Source organism: Manis pentadactyla, chromosome 4, assembly GCF_030020395.1.
Source record: "Manis pentadactyla isolate mManPen7 chromosome 4, mManPen7.hap1, whole genome shotgun sequence".
Classification (NCBI taxonomy): Eukaryota; Metazoa; Chordata; class Mammalia; order Pholidota; family Manidae; genus Manis; species Manis pentadactyla.
This window is the reverse complement of record NC_080022.1, coordinates 96,374,154-96,394,143: the sequence shown is the minus strand read 5'-3', so window position 1 is coordinate 96,394,143 and position 19,990 is coordinate 96,374,154. Positions and strand designations below refer to the sequence as shown.

The 19,990-nt window shown below is 34.4% G+C and overlaps 1 protein-coding gene across 1 annotated transcript in view; it reads right to left on the bottom strand.

Moving 5' to 3' along the window:
* The window catches only part of PTPN22 (protein tyrosine phosphatase non-receptor type 22), a 65,263-nt gene that overhangs the window by 3,627 nt on the left and 41,646 nt on the right, over positions 1-19,990 (bottom strand). The window contains exons 12-20 of the mRNA XM_036923398.2: positions 16,803-16,879; positions 15,482-16,299; positions 13,856-13,939; positions 13,572-13,702; positions 11,079-11,106; positions 8,406-8,489; positions 8,041-8,156; positions 4,562-4,592; positions 254-331 (exon numbers count right to left, since the gene is read on the bottom strand). Coding sequence (XP_036779293.2) covers positions 254-331; positions 4,562-4,592; positions 8,041-8,156; positions 8,406-8,489; positions 11,079-11,106; positions 13,572-13,702; positions 13,856-13,939; positions 15,482-16,299; positions 16,803-16,879 — 1,447 coding nt within the window. The remainder of the gene's footprint in view (positions 1-253; positions 332-4,561; positions 4,593-8,040; positions 8,157-8,405; positions 8,490-11,078; positions 11,107-13,571; positions 13,703-13,855; positions 13,940-15,481; positions 16,300-16,802; positions 16,880-19,990) is intronic.

Here is a 19,990-nt window from a genome sequence, read left to right as displayed (position 1 = left end):
GTTTACTACAGGCCAACATAATTATTTGGTTACCTAGCTTTATTTTCTGCCCATACTAGGCAATTCAGTCCTACATAAGATGCTAAGAAGTAGCTGAGGTAAAAAATAGAAAGCTAAGTTGCATGGAAAAGAATATAAATACAAGGACCTATAGATGCAATCCTAAATCATATTTAAAGTTGTATCTCTGATATTGTAAATGAGTAATTTAGGTAAACATTTTTTTAACTCTGCTGGAAAATAACACACATACCAAAATTCAGGAAGGAGCTAGAGTTACTTGACCGAACAGAGTCTGCAGGCTTGTTTGATGGGGAAGAATTACAGATACCTACAATCAAAAGAAAAAATGTATGGGAAAAAATGAAAACGGATTCAGATTACTACTTATCAGACCTCATAATTGTTAAGAATAAACATTTCCTCCAAAGTTATTAAAACTCCCAAATAAGCATCGCTTCAAATGTAACAAAACAAAATGGGTTGACATTAAAACCTTATTTTTGTGTATTTTTTTAAAGTTTCTTTTCTTCATAAACAGATTGTATAGTAAAGCCCAACACTACAGAGAATCACCAAAGCATCTGGAGTAAAATCAGTTATATTGTGAATCAGCTTATTAGGGATTCACATTTTGGCTTTTGATTTTATCTTACTGCATACTCTAACTACTCTCAGTATACTTTGAAACAATTTGTTCTCCATATTAGTTCATCCATCACAAGTCTGTGATTTTTCTTACATTATTCTCTACCCCTGGAATATCTTTCTCCACTTTGTAGCCCACTTTTTTCCCCATCATTTCCCCACTAGGCCCCTTAGAAACTCTCAAAAGCATTGTTATGTTGCTTTATTTTGCTATTTTACCTAAATATAGATAGGGTTAAAAATATATTTCTCTTCCCAGCATCTTAATATATTCATACATCAGTTTCTGCCCAGTTTTTAAAACAATCCAAGAAAACATGGTCCACATTTTGCACATGTACTGTCCAGCAGTGAAAAATGATAATTTAAGGTTTACATATCTTTCCAAAAACAGCACATAATCAGGGAGAAATTATTAAATATTCATTTGTTTTGGTTTTTAACATTTTTTAGAATGTTGTATGAGGATTGCATATGTATTTGTACACACATACCTAATACTAGGGTTCTAGAAACACTTCCCCCTTCCTGGAGATAGAGCATCAATCACTAAAGTACATAGTGAATTTCAATCAGATTCAATTAAAGTATATATTTATTGAATACCTACCATGTGCCAAGCAGCGGGCTAGGCACTGAGGATAGAGATTAATAAAAAGTAGGTGACAGTGAGAAAGATCAGGAGATATCAATCACTTCTATACTATGTATGGGCTGAGTGTTGTATACATCCTTTAGAAAGAAAACTATTGTCCCAAAAGAAATACTGGATATTTACATGAGACAAAGATTGTGCAGATACATTTCAGATGGAACTGGTATTTTGCATATTGGCTTGTCACAGCTTTTTTGTGGGGTTTTTTTTTTTTACACAAAACAGCAACACCATACAGTTGAACCTAATGTAAGTACTTAGTTGTATTATTACATAACAGGACTGATTGTCCTGTAGCTTACTTTTCTCATTTAGTGAAATGTCTTGGTTTTTTAACTAAAGCAGCTCCAGTGGAACTACATTATGTCATAGATACATTTATGTTGCCTGCCTAATACTAATGCCTCCCTTCTCTGATAGTGAAATTTGGAGAAACCATTCCTCCCCAATATTCAGCTCCCATACTTATGAGTGGAGCTGATACTACTCTAGATAAAGGAACTGACCTAGGAATAGGGCTAACTCAGTTGATTAGCTGCCATGGCACAACAGTTGTTTAGGACTGAACTCATTCCTTCTTGGTCAGTTTCCAAGTGTAACAATTATTAAATATTGTTATGACCCTGTCTTGCTTAATCAGGTCATTGAATATACTGGCAATAATTGGTTTAGGGATGGGCAGATGAACCAAACCAAGACAATCAGGCCCAATCAGCACTAGTCACCAGACTGTTGCATGAGCAACCAGGAAAGATTATTTTTTTTCCATCGTAAGGCTGAAAACACATGGTTAAATCCTGTCTATGAATGAACTAACACAAAGTTAAGCAAAACAGGAGATATGGACTGAGAAATTACATCTCAATTACATCGTTCCCCTTTTCTACTTAAGCTAGTTTAAATTGGGTTTTCTGTCACTTGAAACTGAAGGATTTCTGAGCAAATTGGAAGTTTCTCACCCAAAGCAGTCATCAGGCATCATGGTTGAAAGCTTTAACTCTTGGTCATTCTATAATTCATTCTCCATACATCAGCAAGAATGATATTTTTCACAAACAGATCATGTAACGTCTCTGCCTAGAAACTCTTTTATGTTGTGCCATTACACTTAGAATAAACTCCAAGTTACCCATAAGGATCTAACACCTCTTTCCCACCTCCACCATCTTTTCAGCCACACTTTACAATCCTTTCTTCTCTTAATACCCTGCAGCTATGATGGCTTCCTTTGAGTTCCTACAACACACCATGCTCACACCTCACAGCTTTTGTATATATTATTCTCTCTCTCTGGAATGCTCTTCTCCCAGTTCTGCTCCTGGTTGGCTGCTCCTTCATGTCTCAGGTTTAATCATCACTTTTTTGAAGACTCCTGGATCACTCATTCTAAAATAGGCCACTTTTGTTATTCTTATAATTACCCTCTTGGTTTCCTGCACAGTGCTTTTCACAATGTGTTATTATGTATGTATTTGTGAATGTATTTGCCTAATGTCTGAATCCCTCACTAGACTTAAGCTCAACAAAAGCAGAGCCTAATATCTGTTTTGTTCACCCTTATATACCCAGTGTCTTGCAGAATGCCTGGCCAGAGTAGGAACACAATGAATATTCAATGGTGAATGAATGAATGAAGAAAGAAAGAAAGACATTAGGCTTAGATGCTAGCTTAAAATAACAAACGAAGAATCCTAATTTCATTAAAAGTAGGACCAGCTTTAACTACAGACCAATAAGAGATTCAGGCCAACAGGAGAACATATGGAGTTCAGGTGTCATGAACCATCTGGAAGGGGAAGAGGACACGTTTCAAAGTACAGGAAGATAAGTCTAAAGCTTCAAGATCAGTTTGGAGGGCCATGTTTTGTTCTTCATTTAAGGACAAAAGATCAGAGGATGAAAGCAACTGAGAAATAGAAATTAACCTGAATCTAGAGAATGATCTAGGAGGTTTTAGTTAGAAATAAGACTCAGAGTTTCTGAGAATCCCACTATATCTCGAATCTATGCCAACCTACATCCACCTGAAGTTTCTGTAACTTTGACATCCCTAAGACAAGGTTGGAGACAGAGGGGAAAAAAAGGGTGTGGGAGGGTTGTTTATTGTAGTGAAAGAAAACTGGATGTTTCATAAGCTCAACTGATTAAACCAATCTGGCTAGCTACTCATTTCTTTCTTTTCACTATTTTATTTTCCCTATTTTATACTATAATTTCCTCTTGAAATGTTTAGATTCTCATTTGACCAAATTTACAGGAAAGAGTACATTTTCCAATCATACTTTAGCCATCATAGGTGAGAAATCGATTGACTTCAGAGATCAGGCGTGGTGGCAAAGCAGACTAGCACATGTTTATGGATAGGGAGATAGAATTAAAACTCAGTTAAGATTCAGCTTTCTTATTTAGACAATAGCTTAAATCAAGTTTTCTCAGTGCTCTTTGTCCCTCCCTATAAACCCAGCATAATACCTGAAGGCAATTCTGGCGCGCTAAGACCCCCATCCCTTAAGATCCAATCACCACCCACCAGATGGTCGCCCACCCCTTCAGATCCAGTCACCAACGCAGAACACACCGTACCCCTACTCCTTAAAAACGCGCTTTCTCACCCACAAGCTGCTGCTCCCTCTCTCTGGGGGCAGCCATTTTCTCTTTCAGATAATAAAATCTCTTGCGGGCAGTGTCTCCTGAGTGGTTCTGGGGTAAGGAGGGTCGCGGCGAGATACCCTTTCAATACCAAGTAGTTATTTGGTCCTTGATGATTAGCCAAATGGATCAAGTTTGTAAAAAGTATATAGCCCTGTTTTACATACTTTGCAGTTAGTTGTGAAAAAGGATCTCTAAGATAATTTTCCACAGTTTTTGGGTTTTGTTTTCATTACAATCTAGCAAAAATAGTAAGAAACAAATTTCTATTGCTAATAATACATGGTAAAAATGGAAATGTGTCAATACTTACTTCATTAAAGCAACACATTTGTTTGACTGTGGCTATTTTTAAAAAATACGTCTGAGGCTAGATTTCTGGGAATTTAAAATAAAAGTCATATAACAGCACCTTAGGATGGGTAGAAGGTGCCAAACATTATACTATTATTCCTCTCTGTTAAACAGGAACTTGCCCTCCCCTCACACTCTACTCAATATTAGCCTTGTGGAGCCCAGCACCACTTCATGGAGTGGTTATGTAAGAAATAATTACATAATTGTGAAAGTGGTATAAATATTCTAAACAATAAGTATAAAGAAACTTACTCTTTTTCATGTTGCGTAAAATTTTCAAACTCTACAAAAAGAAAAAAGGAAAATGTTAGTTTTTTTTCCTGTGAAATAAATACAAAGCACTTTAAGTAGAAATAGTGACTTTAGTAAAAGGATTAATTTCCTTAAAAATAGCCACCAAAGTGCATAAAATTACTTTCCCATCTTGTAATTTTAATTCAGTGCAAAGTCTCCACCTGATTTCATCTTGCTATTTTTCCCATCCTTATAAGAATCACACTGTGTATTTAGAAATAGTGCTATCAGAATACCAGGGGAAAAGATGGAGGTTCCTGCTTCTCTTCTGCATTCTGAAATCCACAGTGACTTCTGAAGCTAGGTTGATACACAGCCATTCCCATTCTAACCAATAATTTTTGCGAATCATACTCTACCCTCAGTTTACTAAGGTCCACTCCATGCTGTTACCGTGCTGCTTCCTCCCCCTTCCTTTTGGCAAACCCACGTCCTCTGCCTCCATCATGGTGGAGTCTCTGACTGACTTCTCCCAGGGACCTACCCGGATTTCTTTTCTTCACATTACCCCAGCATGAATGTTTTTAATCTGTTTTGTGGTATTTTACTCTTCTTGATAATTTTCATGTTGTTTCTCATTCTAGGTATTCTGCTCCAATAGATTAACTGTACTCTTTTCGAGGGCTGTAGATATCCTTTGTGAAATTTCTATTTTCCTAACACCTAACAGAAAGTACTTTTCTATATAATAAATATTTTTAAAACTTTCTATATAATATTTTTAAAATCATTTAATAAATGATTTTTTTTAATCTCAATAAAATTTTCCTCCCCCTGCAGATAACCATTGTTGTTAGTTTCCTGTGTAACTTCTCAGTTACTTGTGCACATATAATCCAAATATAGACCATATTTTCTCCCTTTTAAGCAAAAGTTAATGAATTGTACATAAATATACTGACAGTCATCATTCTTTTTTTAGCAGCATTAGGTCTTCCATTGTATACATATACCATGATTTGTGATTTATTTCATCAGTTTCCCTAAAAATTAACATTTGTGTTAATAATAAGTTCCAATTATTTGCTCTTATAAATATTCTAATTTTAATTTTAATCTAATTTCTCATCTTAATGCTGGTAGCAGGGTGGAGCAGAGAAACACCTTCAGTAATGGAAAGCCTCTGGCTTGTTTCCTAAAACTCCCATGTTCTTATTTTTTTAATTACCCATTGGACAACTGGAGTTTTAAAATAAATTAATATGTGCAACCATCACCACAATCTAGTTTTATTATTATTATCTTAGCTTTTCAGAAGTTTATTTTTTATTATGATGTCTTTTTATTAAGGTATCACTGATATACAACCTTATGCTCAGGTTTCACATGAGCAACACCACAATCTACTTTTAGAATGTTTTGTTCCCGCCAAAAGAAATCCCATACCTATTAACATTTACTCTCCACTGCACATCTCAAAACATGTCCCGCCCCCGTCCAAGGCAACCACTTATCTACTTTCCATCTCTGTAGAGTTATCTATTCTGGGTATTTCCTATAAATGGAATCATATATCATGTTGTCTTTTGTGACTAGCTCCTGTCCCTAGGCATAATCATTTTGAAATTCATCTATGTTGCATGTGTCAAAAAGTCATTCTTTTGTTGGTGAGCAGTGCGCCACTGTATGGTCACGCCACACTTTGTTTTTCCTCTCAACTCCTGGTGGTCATTTGAGTTTGCTGATGGACGATATTTAGGACTACTACAAATATAGTTGCTTGCAGTATTCGTGTGCAAGTCTGCATGTGGATGAATGCTTTCATTTCTCTTGGATAACTGCATAGGAGAAGAATTGTAGGGTTATGCGGTTACTCTATGTTTAACATTTTGAAAAACTGTCAAACTGTTTTCCAAAGTGGCTGTGCCACTTTACAGTCCTACTTATGAAATGAGGGTTCCAGTTTCTCCAGATCCTCACCAATACTTGTTTCCATCTATATTTTTTTATTACAGCCATGATAGTGGGTGTGGGTGTGAAGTGGTGTCTTACTGTGATTTTGATTTGCATTTTCCTAATGACTAGTGATGCTGAGCAAATTTTGATGTCTTTATTGGCCACTGGTATAGCCTCTTTGGAGAAATGTCTGTTCAAATCCTTTGCCTATTTTTAAATTTGGGTTGTGTTTTTATCATTGAGTTGTAAGATTTATTTAAATATGTTCTGGATGCAAGTCCCTTATCAGATATATGATTTGCAAATATTTTCTCCCGTTTTGTAGACTTTTAACCTTCTTGATGGTATGTTTTGTTTGCAGCACAAAAGTTTTTAATTTGGATGAACACCAAATTCATATAATGTTTACTTTGTCATTTGTGCTTCAAGTGTTGTATCTAAGAAACCATTGCCTAACTCAAGATACAATTACTCATATGTTTTCTTTTCTGATTTTGCTCTTCTTTTCAAAATTGTTTTTGTTTATTAGGGTCGCTTGAGATTCCATGTGAATTATAGAATGGGTTTTTCTATTTCTGCAAAAAAGGTCATTGAGATTCTTCTAGGGATTACATTGAATCTGTAGATCACTTTGGGTAGTAGTGTCATCTTAAAAATATTAACTCTTCCAGTCCATTAACACAGGATGTCTTTCCATTTATTTTTCTCTTGCTTAATTTCTTTCAGTAACATTATAGTTTTCAGTGTATAAACCTTTTGCCTCCTTGGTTAAGCTTACTGATAAGTATTTTATTCTTTTTGATGTATTTTAAGTAGAACTGTTTTTTTAATTTCCTTTTTGGATTGTTCATTCTTTTTTCCTTTTTAATATAAGCATTTACAGCTATAGCATTCCCTGAAGCTGTAACTGCTTTAGCTGTACCCCATGAGTTTTAGTCTGCTGTGTTTTTGTTTTCATTCATCTCAAATTATTTTTTAATCTTCTTTATGTTTTTTCCTTCATGCATCAATTATTTAAGAGTATGTTGTTTAGTTTCTACATATTTGTGAATTTCTCAAATATCCTTTAGTCATTGTTTTCTAATTTAATTCTATTTTGGTTGGAGAACATACTTTGTGTGATTAATCCTTTTACATTTTTGAGACTTGTTTTATGGCCTATTGTCTACTCTGGAGAATGTTCCATATAGACTGAAAACTAATGTGTATCCTATTTTTGTTTGAGGGACTGTTCTATAATTGCCTATTAGATCTGCCTGGTTTATGGCATTGTTCACATCTTCTGTATCCTTGTTGATCTTCTGCCTGGTTCTATCAATTAACAAAAGTACAATATTGAGATCTCCAACTATTATTACTAAATTGTTTATTTCTCCCTTCGATTCTGCCTATTTTTGCTTCATGCATTTTGGGATTCTATATGTGTATACTTATGATTATTATATCATCAATGGATCAACCTTTTAATCATTATAAAATGTCCCTCTTTATCTGTAGTAAGATTTTTGTTTTCAAGTCTAGTTGGGCTGATATTTCTTTACCTTACTCCTCGTGAAACTTTTTCCAAGAGTCTTCAGTGTCTGTTTTGAAGATGTTGGATTTTCCATGGTGTTAGGGCAGCTAGTTGAATAAGTCTCTAGAGATTGAGTCAGCATACCTTTAAAAAAAAAAATGTTTTGTTGCATACCTTCTTAAGCCTTCAAGTTATATATAGGTATCTATTCAGGTATCCCAACTTGGCTTTTTTTATGCATTACTTTTACAATATATTATGGGTTTTAAAAATGTATTATTTTATCTTATTTAATAATTCTTTATACCTTTTCCATTTAGGTCCTACTTTATTGTTAACCTTTTAACAGTGTCATTTTTATAGTTTTTTTGAGAGGAAAGTACTGCCACTTACAATCTTCATCAGCAAGAAAGAAGGACTCTCGGGTTCTTTCTGGCAGTGGAGGTGGTGGAGGAGAAGAACGATCTTGATGTAAATCTATGGTAAGAAAAGTATACAACAGAACAAAACAAAAATCATCAGTTAAAAGTCTTAAGTCAAAACTCCTTTTTGGTTTTCTATAACTTTTCCAATTTTTTCAAAGATTAATCAACAACCAAATAAAAATTTATCTACATGATGAATGGAACCTCAAGAACTTTCTCAGTCTAGCTCTTTAGCCAGTGAGCCTTTATCAAAAACTTATAGCTCACTTATAAAAGTATTCATCCAAAGTAATTGGACCTGAATTTGATCAAATCTAGTTCTAGATTGATAGGGAGAGAAGAACATGTTAAATAAAACCATAAGGATACAAAAAGCCAATCCAGATTATTAGCAGTCGTTAGGACAAATGACCCACTCTCTTTTACAAATAATGGCAGGAGAAAATATAAAAAGAAAGGAAAATTATTACCGATTTTAAAAGACTTAAGAACCATACAAACCAAATGAATATGGAAATTTTGTTTGAATCCAGATTCAAATAAACCAACTGTAAAAATAGATTTTTGAGACAATTTGAGAAAACTGAACAAAGTCTGGATATTAGATAACACTTAGGAATTATTGTTAATTTTATTGGTATGATAATGCTATTATGGTAGGTTTAAAATGTGTATTTGAAATTTTCCATAATAAGGAATTTTAAGTAGTGGAGCTATTTTCCCACAATGTACTCCTAAAGATATAAATGGTGTATAATGTTCTCATTATACAGTGCTAAGTATAATTATATACTATATTAAAGTCTTTTGAAAATGAAAATAGGGTTGAGTGCTAGAGTTTCATTTTGGTCATTGTGTTTTTTAGGCCTTAGGATTTGTTCACAAAGCAAATTCTCTTGTTTATTTCTTATATGCTGGTTAATATACAAAAGTAAAGTACAAAACTTATTTCCAGCACCTAATACAATAACTGGCATATAATAGGCACTCAGTAAATATTTGATAGCTACTCTGAAGTAGCTTATCATATTCCAGTTGCTGTTAGCAGATTTTCTGAGCTAAAGCTAACTTTCAGTTAGTAATATCCTGCCAAAAAACTTCCTAAAATACCATTTTCATCTTAATACTCTTCTGATGAAGAACCTACAATGCTTATTACTTACTGTATTAAATCTCAATTCTTCTGCCTACCTTTGTGTATCTATAATAAAGTACACATAACAAAATTTGCCGTTAGTGACAGTACATTTGCAATGTTGTGCACCCATCACTCTGATCTAGTTCCAAAACATTTGCATCACCCTAAAAGGAAACTCCCATTTAGCAGTCACTCCTCATGCCCTCTAGATTAGATGTGCAACCACAAACTGCTTTCTTTCTCTATAGATTTACTTGTTCTGGATATTTCATCTGCCTGGCTTTTAAATCCCTCAGAATCTTCCTACGTTTTATCTATCCAAATTTATTTTCCATATTTCCCAAAATAGAACCTCTATTGCAATTAAATTAACCTACTCAGTATTTCTCTGGACTCATCATGCTTATTTCTACATTTGAGATATGGTTACCCAGATCCCTCCTCCTGGAATTCCCTCCTTTTTCCTCTGTCTACTCATATTCTTACATTTCGGTCTTCTACTCAGTGAAGCCTTTCCTAACCACTCCAGGGATACGTTTTCTTTTTCCAGACTACTAGTGATTATAATCAGTGCCACACAGATTATCACTAAATAGCTCCAAGTGCATATTAATTTTGTCTACCCAATTTGAAATATAAACATTAAGCAGTACCTTTACTTATATATCCTGCCCATTCTGAGACTGTCATAAAGCACACAGAATTTGCTTAGGAGTTGCTCACTTAATAATTATTTACTTAAAAATTCTCATAGGGAACACTTAATGAGAGCTTATTATTATGACAACCACGGTGCTAAAAGATTTATATAATTACAATCCTTACAAAAATCCTCTTAAGAAAGGAAATCTACTATCCTCATTTAATAAATGAGAAAAAATTGATACAGTATATGATTTAACCAAAGTTTTGCATTTGATAACTATTGGTAGGCTGGGGATTTAAATTAAAGCCTATTTGACTCCAAAGCCCATGCTTTTTAACCTTTGTTATACTACTTATATATATATATATTTGAACAATTTGTTAATATGAATAATTACGTTAAGGGCAGCTACCACCAGTTACAGCGTCTGCCCAATAAACGTTAGCTGTTGATGTTACTCAGTGTATAAAACAAGCAAAGGTCAGGAAAATACTGAAGAAGCAATGGCAAGTTGAAGATCTAAATGGCCAGAAATAATTTTTTTAGAATCACACTGTTAACAGTGGTAAAACTTATAAAACAGAAATGTTGCAAAGTTTTAGGAGATTCTATCTGAAATAGTTTTTTGAGGCTTTTTTTGAGGATTATATATCAAGGAGCAGAATTCTAAAATTCTGTCTTTACCTTGCCCTTAACAGAACTCCTTGCCTGCGAAAAACCAGAAATCAATAAATAGTGGAAACTATTATGGGACCCTTGACACCTCCTAAGGTGAATTACTCTAAACTTAATGAGCCATTCTTACAATATAAATTTTTTGGGATTAAATGTCATCTAAAGCCAAAGGAAATTTTTACCTGATTTGATACTCCGGAGTTTTACACTCTAAAAAAAGAAGAAAGGAAAAGTGAAAGAAGAATGTGTACACAAATTTAAAACTCATACCAACAAATGGCATTTTTGAAATGTATGCCATATACCTATAGAGAAAGTATGAAATGTTGACCCCATTTTTCCAAATTTCTAAGTATACTGAATTACGAAAAAGCATCCTTAGCTTTTTTTAAATTATTGTATGTTTTTTAATTAATTTCTTTATCATTAATCTACAATTACATGAAGAACATTATGGTTACTACACTCCCCCTTTCACCAAGTCCCCCCCTACAAACCCCATTAGTCACTGTCCATCAGCGTAGTAAGATGCTGTAGACTCACCACTTGTCTTCTCAGTGTTGTACATCCCTCCCTATGCCCCCCCAACATTATACATGCTAATCATAAGGCCCCCTTTCTTTTTCCCTGCCCTTATCCCTCCCTTCCCACCCCTCCTGCCCAGTCCCTTTCCCTTTGGTAATCGTTAGTCCATTCTTGGGTTCTGTGAGTCTGCTGCTGTTTTGTTCCTTCAGTTTTTCTTTGTTCTTATACTCCACATATGAGTGAAATCATTTGGTACTTGTCTTTCTCCGCCTGGCTTATTTCACTGAGCATAATACCCTCTAGCTCCATCCATGTTGTTGCAAATGGTAGGATTTGTTTTCTTCTTATGGCTGAATAATACTCCATTGTATATATGTACCACATCTTCTTTATCCATTCATCTATTGATGGACACTTAGGTTGCTTCCATTTCTTGGCTATTGTAAATAGTGCTGTGATAAACATAGGGGTGCATCTGTCTTTTTCAAACTGGGCTGCTGCATTCTTAGGGTAGATTCCTATAAGTGGAATTCCTGGGTCAAATGGTATTTCTATTTTGAGCTTTTTGAGGAACGTCCATACTGTTTTCCACAATGGTTGAACTAATTTACATTCCCACCAGCAGTGTAGGAGGGTTCCCCTTTCTCCACAGCCTCGCCAACATTTGTTGTTGTTTGTCTTTTGGATGGTGGCAATCCTTACTGGTGTGAGGTGATATCTCATTGTGGTTTTAATTTGCATTTCTCTGATGACAAGCAATGTGGAGCATCTTTTCATGTGTCTGTTGGCCATCTGAATTTCTTCTTTGGAGAACTGTCTGTTCAGCTCCTCTGCCCATTTTTTAATTGGATTATTTACTTTTTGTTTGTTGAGGTGCGTGAGCTCTTTATATGTTTTGATGTCAACCCTTTATTGGATCTGTCATTTATGAATATATTCTCCCATACTGTAGGGTATCTTTTTGTTTTATTGATGGTGTCCTTTGCTGTACAGAAGCTTTTCAGCTTGATATAGTCCCACTTGTTCATTTTTGCTTTTGTTTCCCTTGCCCAGGGATATATGTTCATGAAGAAGTCGCTCATGTTTATGTCCAAGAGATTTTTGCCTGTTTTTTTCTAAGAGTTTTATGGTTTCATGACTTACATTCAGGTCTTTGATCCATTTCTTATTTACTTTTGTGTATGGGGTTAGACAGCGATTCAGTTTCATTCTCTTACATGTAGCTGTCCAGTTTTGCCAGCACCCATCCTTACCTCTTAACAGTGGTTTTATGTTATGGCAATGGGTCCTAAACTGATCCTTTTTGGATTTATTTCCTTCCTACTCAAAATGTTTCCCTGAAGACTTAACTGGAGGTAAGTTGTAGAAATTGAAATTACTTCATGACAGTGGAAAAGGGGTGATTGTTCTTTGTGCTGGCAGTTCTTAAGTATGACCATCATGTGTGTGTATGTTATTAACAATAATAATCGCTAGCAAATTTAAAGTGTGGTTAAAAGGTAGAGAGTATATGCTTACCAGCATTGCAGTTGTAGGCCCTTTGAAATGTTTGTTTAGTTATTTATTTTTCTGAGATCTAGGGTTTTAAAATAGCTGGTTCTAAAATATATACAAATGCATAACAGATTGTTGAAACATATTTCTTCCAGAAATGGGGAACACTAGTCCAAAAGATTTTTTTTGAATAATATGGACATCTGTCATTCAAAAAATTACTTTCTATAATGTTATCCCAGCTAACATAATACAGCCTCTCAAATGACTCTAGTGAACAAGCTACCTATTTATGAAACATTTGTTTTTGCCTGCCTTAACTGTCCTTCAAGAGTCAGCTCAAATGTTTCCTCTTTTACTGAGTTTTCCTTGATAATTTCCAGCCTGAAGGGTTATCTTTCATGGCGCTTACCATATTTGCCTTGTTATAATAAATATCAACAAAAATAAAAACTTGTGCACACATCCTGTATCTCCACTGTTAGGCTGTAAGTTTCATAGGGCAATAATTGTATCTTATCCCTCTTTTTATCCCCACATCCCCTTAGCAAATTGTTTTGTAAATAGTATCTGCTTCATATTATTGAGTAGGAGGTGATAAAAATACAAGGAGTATTGAGTCCAAAAGAATAGAATAAGAATAAAAAGTTATTAACCTTGCTTGGTCTAAGTCTCACACAGTCATCAAATTTCTTTGTTTCAGATGTTCCACCCCATTCTAGTGATGTTCCAATTTTTACATTCATAGCTGAAGATAAGGATTTGGGAATACTCAGTGGTAATTCTCCTGAAAGAAAATAAATATGGTCCAATTCTTATGAGTGTTATATTGTTTTAGAAAGCAAATATTGCTCAGCAATAGTACCCAGAACACTGAAAGGACCTGAGCAGTAATCTAGTTAATTCACACTTTATTTTACACTCGCTGAACTGTACTCACCAGCTTCCACTACGACAATAAAAGATTCAGGTGTCCGTTCAGGAAGGGGAGGGGGAATTTCATCATCTATCCTTGGAGAAGTTGCTATCCAAAATGTCAGAAATAAAAGCACAATTTTTAATTAGAAAAATCCAAAGAAAATTCTTATATTCTAATCTTGATATAAATTACATCAAGAATTATTACAGAATTTAAGCTGATACCTGTTCATTCAAGGAAAAGGCAAAATTCTCTTCAGTTGCAAACCCAGGAGGTTTGTGTTGCTTCTTCAAAATTTTTTACTTTCTTTTAAAAGCCCAGAAATATCGACTATCAGGTAACATAATATAAAACATACTGATTTAGGGAGTGTTAGACTCTTCTACACAACTCTTGTTTTACATAGAATATACAACAAAGCATACACTTTGATATGCCAAACATTCAATACAGAGTAGGTTAAATCATAAAGATTTTAGTGTCTCTTCTTCAGTCTGTTAGAATAAAGAATATGGATTTTTTCCTTTTTACAAAACAATGACATAATACAGGTTTTTACATTTCCCATAGACACTCATTTTTTTTTTGAAAAATGCAAATGCTATTATAAGAAACAGCCACCAGATGGCACACATGTCAAATGTTGCTACAATTTCTGAAGATAAGGATTTGTTTTTTAATGATGTTGATGCTCAGAGAAGTTTAAGGTATTATCAATAGCTAGAAAAATTAAATTTCTTTAAATTGAAAAACAAGATCAAAGCATATAAAATAACCAAAGAAGGAACAAGATCCAGATAAAATATTTTTGTAACAAAAGCTACACATCTCCATGTGTTTGTTAAGAAACTGTGCAATAAATAATGTTATAGAGCAAAAGCTTTCTCTACTTTCTATTCAGATAGGATGTTCTTTATACGTTTCTAATAATATACCTTTGAGAGTTAAACTTACTCTTTGCTTTCCTTCGTCTTCCAAATCAAACTATTGTAATAATCTCTAACAGGTTATTTACTTCTACTTTCCAACCATTCAGTAAAACAATACAATATACACAATAAGCAAAAACCCAGAATTATAAGGGTAATAAAGTATGAAAATAAAGGCATATATAAGATTGAATTTCCACATAGAATACTGAACACATATTCTTATCTATGTTGTTATAAAAGGACAGGAGGAAATCAGGTCCTCCTCTTCCAACTTCTGCAGGAAGAGAATCCAAATCCTAGCAATGTGTTCAACTCAGTATAGCCACATGATTATACAGTAAAAATTCTGAGTGACCATGTAATGCTGTTGATCAAAGCTGTTCTGCTGTTCTCTTGTGAGTTCATTCTGTATTTTATGGGTAAATTGTGGACCTTTGATATACATTTTTAGGAATGAGGAAGCACTACTGTTGGCATGGATCCTGCACCAGATCTGACTGCCTCCACTGTTGCCTGTTTTATGGAATATTACATGTTTGTTATTGCAGTTTTTCAACTTATCACATCATTAAAATACCCCTGGAATCTATTTCTTTGAAGAAGAGAAGAAAGAAGGAAGAAGGAACAGAGAAGAAGGGGGAGGATGAGAAGAACCCAAATCTGTAGAAACAATGGGAAACCCAAAATGCCAGATAAGTTTCTAAAAATAACTTACCAACTACTGCTGTCTCTTGGTTCAGTGGTGTGACAGAACTGGTTAGAGAATTCAGTGCTAAAGAATCATGTGAATTGTTGTAAGAAAAGAGGCTTGTAGAGCATGTTGGTAATGAAGAACAAGGTGAATCAGTTCTATCTTGCTTCTCCAGTAAATTAAGAGACATCTTAGAACCAGTGCTACTTGGACACAATGATGAAAAATAAGGATCTGCTACAGACATGGAAGAATCTACATTAAAAGCATTGGAGTCATGCTGCGTTGCATTAGAGGCATTACATATTCGGTGCTTAGAGTCATACAGCAGTGAATGATTCAGTTCTGCTGAAGAGACGTGCATCACTTTTTGAGCCTGCTCAAGACAAGAGTTGTGTGGTTGAGATTCCAAATAAGAAAAATTCTCCTTAACGTCCAGCTCCTTGGTGTCTCTCTGTTGTATCAATTCAAAGGGGGTTGATTTGGTCCGCGTTATTGGTCTCTTTGAATTAAAGTATCTTCCTGCTGCATTTACAGGTTTAGAATCAGGACATGCTCCAAACAAAATGGAGCTCAAATCCAAACTCTGATGCTTCTGAAGAGGCTCCCCAGCTATCGGAAGTAACTTTGTCTCCCATTGCTTGTTAGTGTCAGCATTTTTGTTACAACCACAGTTTAGCTCCAAAAAGTCCAAAGATGTGCTCTGTTTAGCAGGGTCTAAAACTAACTTCTCCTTTTTACTTATTTCAGAAGTCCTCAGGTCACAGGAAGAAGCTTCTGAATTTTTCATCCTTATCCTTTGTTTGCTCTGCGGGTTCATTTTTTTTGTTTCTTTTATGCTGCTGAAACAAAAAGGAAGTAATGATGATACCATACCCCAAACAGACTTCTTCCCATATCCTCTTCCCAGTATTACAATGAATTATAAGCATGAGATTTGCCCCCCAGACATAATTAGATAACATTTAGATGTTGTAGGTCCAGGGAGAGGAAATCCCGGGGCAAAATACCTTTAAAAACCGAAATCAGTCAAAGGGAGAAATAAAGTTTAAAACCCGTTTATTGCTTACAAATTGCAGTCTGGCCCATTTCTCTCTCCTACCCCAGCAGCAGCAAAACCAGCACTCCCCTCACCTCTCAGGTACAGATAAGCCCTCTGTTGCCCAGGTGATTACCATTAATATGGAGATGAACTTCTCTCCACCCCTAAGGAATGATACAAATGCACTAAAGCCATACTTCTTTCCACCTCTAAATGCCTACTGATATGCAGATGTACTAAAGCCAGGCGAGATATTCTGGAAATACTACAATTTTACCCACAGATGTGTAAAATAGTACTCACCTTTTTGATAAATTAGGAGAATAAGAGTCTGCTTCTAGGGTAGGATTTTGGTCAGGAACTGAATACTTTCCTTCAATCTTCAAGAGAAATAGGTAGGAGATTGCTTTTCAGTGAAGCAATGGCAATGAGATATTTTAACATCCATAAGGCTGAGAAGTTATTTTCCAGAAAACATAAGTATTTTAAATAATTCATGAAAAGATATTGGTTTTCAAAATTTTGGACCCAACTAGAGTTTGTTCACATAGTGATATCAAAAGGATCAGAATAAAGGATTTAATGGTGCTAGAGAGACTAGAAAGGATTTACTTAAAACCTCACCTTTTCAAATGTAGGAATTTTAGAATGTTCTTGGGGTAACTTTATTCTCAAAAACATACTACCTTCAGAAATTGCATCATCTCCACCCTTAATGTTAATAGATGCTTATTAGAGCCCATACTTATCTTGTTCTACCTTTTTCTTCCTCATTTTGCTCCAGGTAGACTGGTTTACTTACCATTCGTTATACATATCAAACTCGTTTCCAATTCAAGGCTTTTGTATTTACTAATCCCTCTGACTGAAATACTCTTGCTCCAGATTTTCCATGGATGGCTCCTTCTCTATCTAAATGTCATCTGCATAAGGAAACTTTTCCTCACCACTCAACCTAAAATCATACTGCCACATACATGTGCAGCCACCTCAATCTTTATTTCCTTCATAACAATGACATATTATGAAATTTGTTTCTGTAGCTCATGGAATCTAAGATACCATCAATTGTAAAATATATCCTGATAACCAAGATGTTTAAATGTTTAAAAAAAAAACTTGTTAGCAATTGTAAGATTTCTCCTCTTATGGATTTAATTATTATGAACTTAATTTTCAAAAATATATGTTGAAATATAACCCCTGATATCTGTGAATGTGACTTTATTTGGAAATACAGTCTTTTTAGATGTTATTAAGATGAGGTCACACTGGATTAGGGTGGGCCTAAGAAAGCACAGACTCAGAAACACACAGGGAGAATGCCATCTGATGACAGAGGCAAAAACTAGAATAATGTATTTTTAAGATAGTGAATGTCAAGGAGTGCTGGCAAACACCAGAAACTAGGAAGAGGCAAGGAAGAATCTTTCCCTAGAGCTATGAGAAAGAGCATGATCCTTCTGACACCTTAATTTTTTAATTCTGCCTCCAGAACTGTGAGAAAATGTGTTGTTTTAAGCCCTCCTTAGTTTGTGGTACCTGTTATAGCAGGCCTAATAAACGGATACAGAGATGTTAATACCCTACTTTCAAAAATGGATAGAACAGTCAGACAGAAGACCAATAAGGAGATAGAATGCACACATGAACAACACTGTAAAACAATTAAAACCAAGAGACACATATAGAACACTCCACCCAGCAGCATACACACTCCTCTCAAACATATATGGAACAGTTTCCAAGATAGACCATATATTAGGCCACAAAACAAGTCTTAATGAATTCTAAAAAATTAAAGTCATCAAACTATCTTTTCCAGTTATAATGGACTATAACTAGAAATCAATACCAGAAGGAAAATTGGAAAATTCACAAATATGTGTAAATTAAACACTTAAAAACACCAATGAGTCAAAGACAAAATCATAACAGAAATTAGAAAATACTTAGAAATGAATGAAATACAAAATAACCAAAATGTATGGGATACAGTGAAAGCAGTGCTCACAAAGTATTTATAGCTGTAAATTCCTATGTTAAAAAAAAAGATCTCAACTCAATAACTTAACATTACACCTTAAGGAACTAGAAAAAGAGCAAACTAAACCCAAAGCTAGCAGAAGGAAGGAAATATTAAAGATCAGAGCAGAGATAAATTAAATAAGAACAAAGAAAACAGTGGAGAAAATCAACAAAAACAGAAGTTGATCCTTTGCAAAGATCAATAAAATTGGCAAATCTTTAGCTAAATTGAGGATAAAAGGGAAGACAAATTAGTAAAATCTCAAATTATAGAAATAAAAGGATATTGCTACCAATTTTACAGAAATAAAAAGTATTATAAGACAATAATATGAACAGTAAATCCAACAAATTGTACAACTTAGATGAAATAGATAAATACTTAGAAATCAACCAAAACTGACTCAGGAAAAAAATAGAAAATCTGAATAGACCTACAACTAGTAAGTAGATTGAATCAGCAACCAAAAGACTCCTCAACAAAGAAAACCTGGTACCAGATGGCTTCACTGGCGAATTCTACCAAACATTTAAAGTAGAATTAACACCTATCCTCCACAAAGTTTTCCAAAAATCTGAATATGAGGGAACCACTCACTAACTCATTTTCTGGGGCCAGTGTCACCCTGCTGTCAAAGCCAAACAACAGTACTACAAGAAAAAAAAACTATAAGTCAATATCATTTATGATTACTGATTATAAGTCCTCAACAAAATACTAGCAAACTGAATTCAGCAGCATATTAAATGGATTATATACCATGACCAAATGGTATTTATTACCAGAATGCTAGGGTAGTTCAATATACAAAAGTCAATCAATGTAGTATACCACATTAATAAAATGAAGGGAAAAAACCCACATGATCATATCAATTGGTGCAGAAATGAAGCATTTCACAAAATTCATGATAAAAGCACTAAACAAACTAGAAATAAATGGGAACTTTCTCAACTTGATAAAGACCATACATGAAAAACCCAAAGCTAACATCATGTTCAATGGTGAAAGACTAAAGCTAGCTAAAGACTAAAGACTAAGGCCAAGGATGCTAACTTTTGCCACTTCTACTCAACATAGTCCTGGAAGTTCTACCAGGCCAATTAGTGAAGAAAAAAATAAAAGGCATCAAAATTGGAAAGGAGGAAACAAAGATACCTTCATTTGCAGATGACATGATCTTGTATGTTAAAAGACTCCACACACAAAAATATTCTACAGCTAATAAATGAATTCAGCAAAGTTGCAGAATATATAATCAACATACAAAACCAGTTTCATTTCTACACACAGGCAACAATCTGAAGAGAATATTAAGAAAATAATTAATTAGCATAAAAAATACTTAGGAATAAATCTGACCAAAAAAGTAAAAGATTTATATACTGAAAACTACAAAACTTTGCTGACAGAAATTAAGTAAGACATAAATAAATAGAAAGACATTCTGTGTTCATGGAGT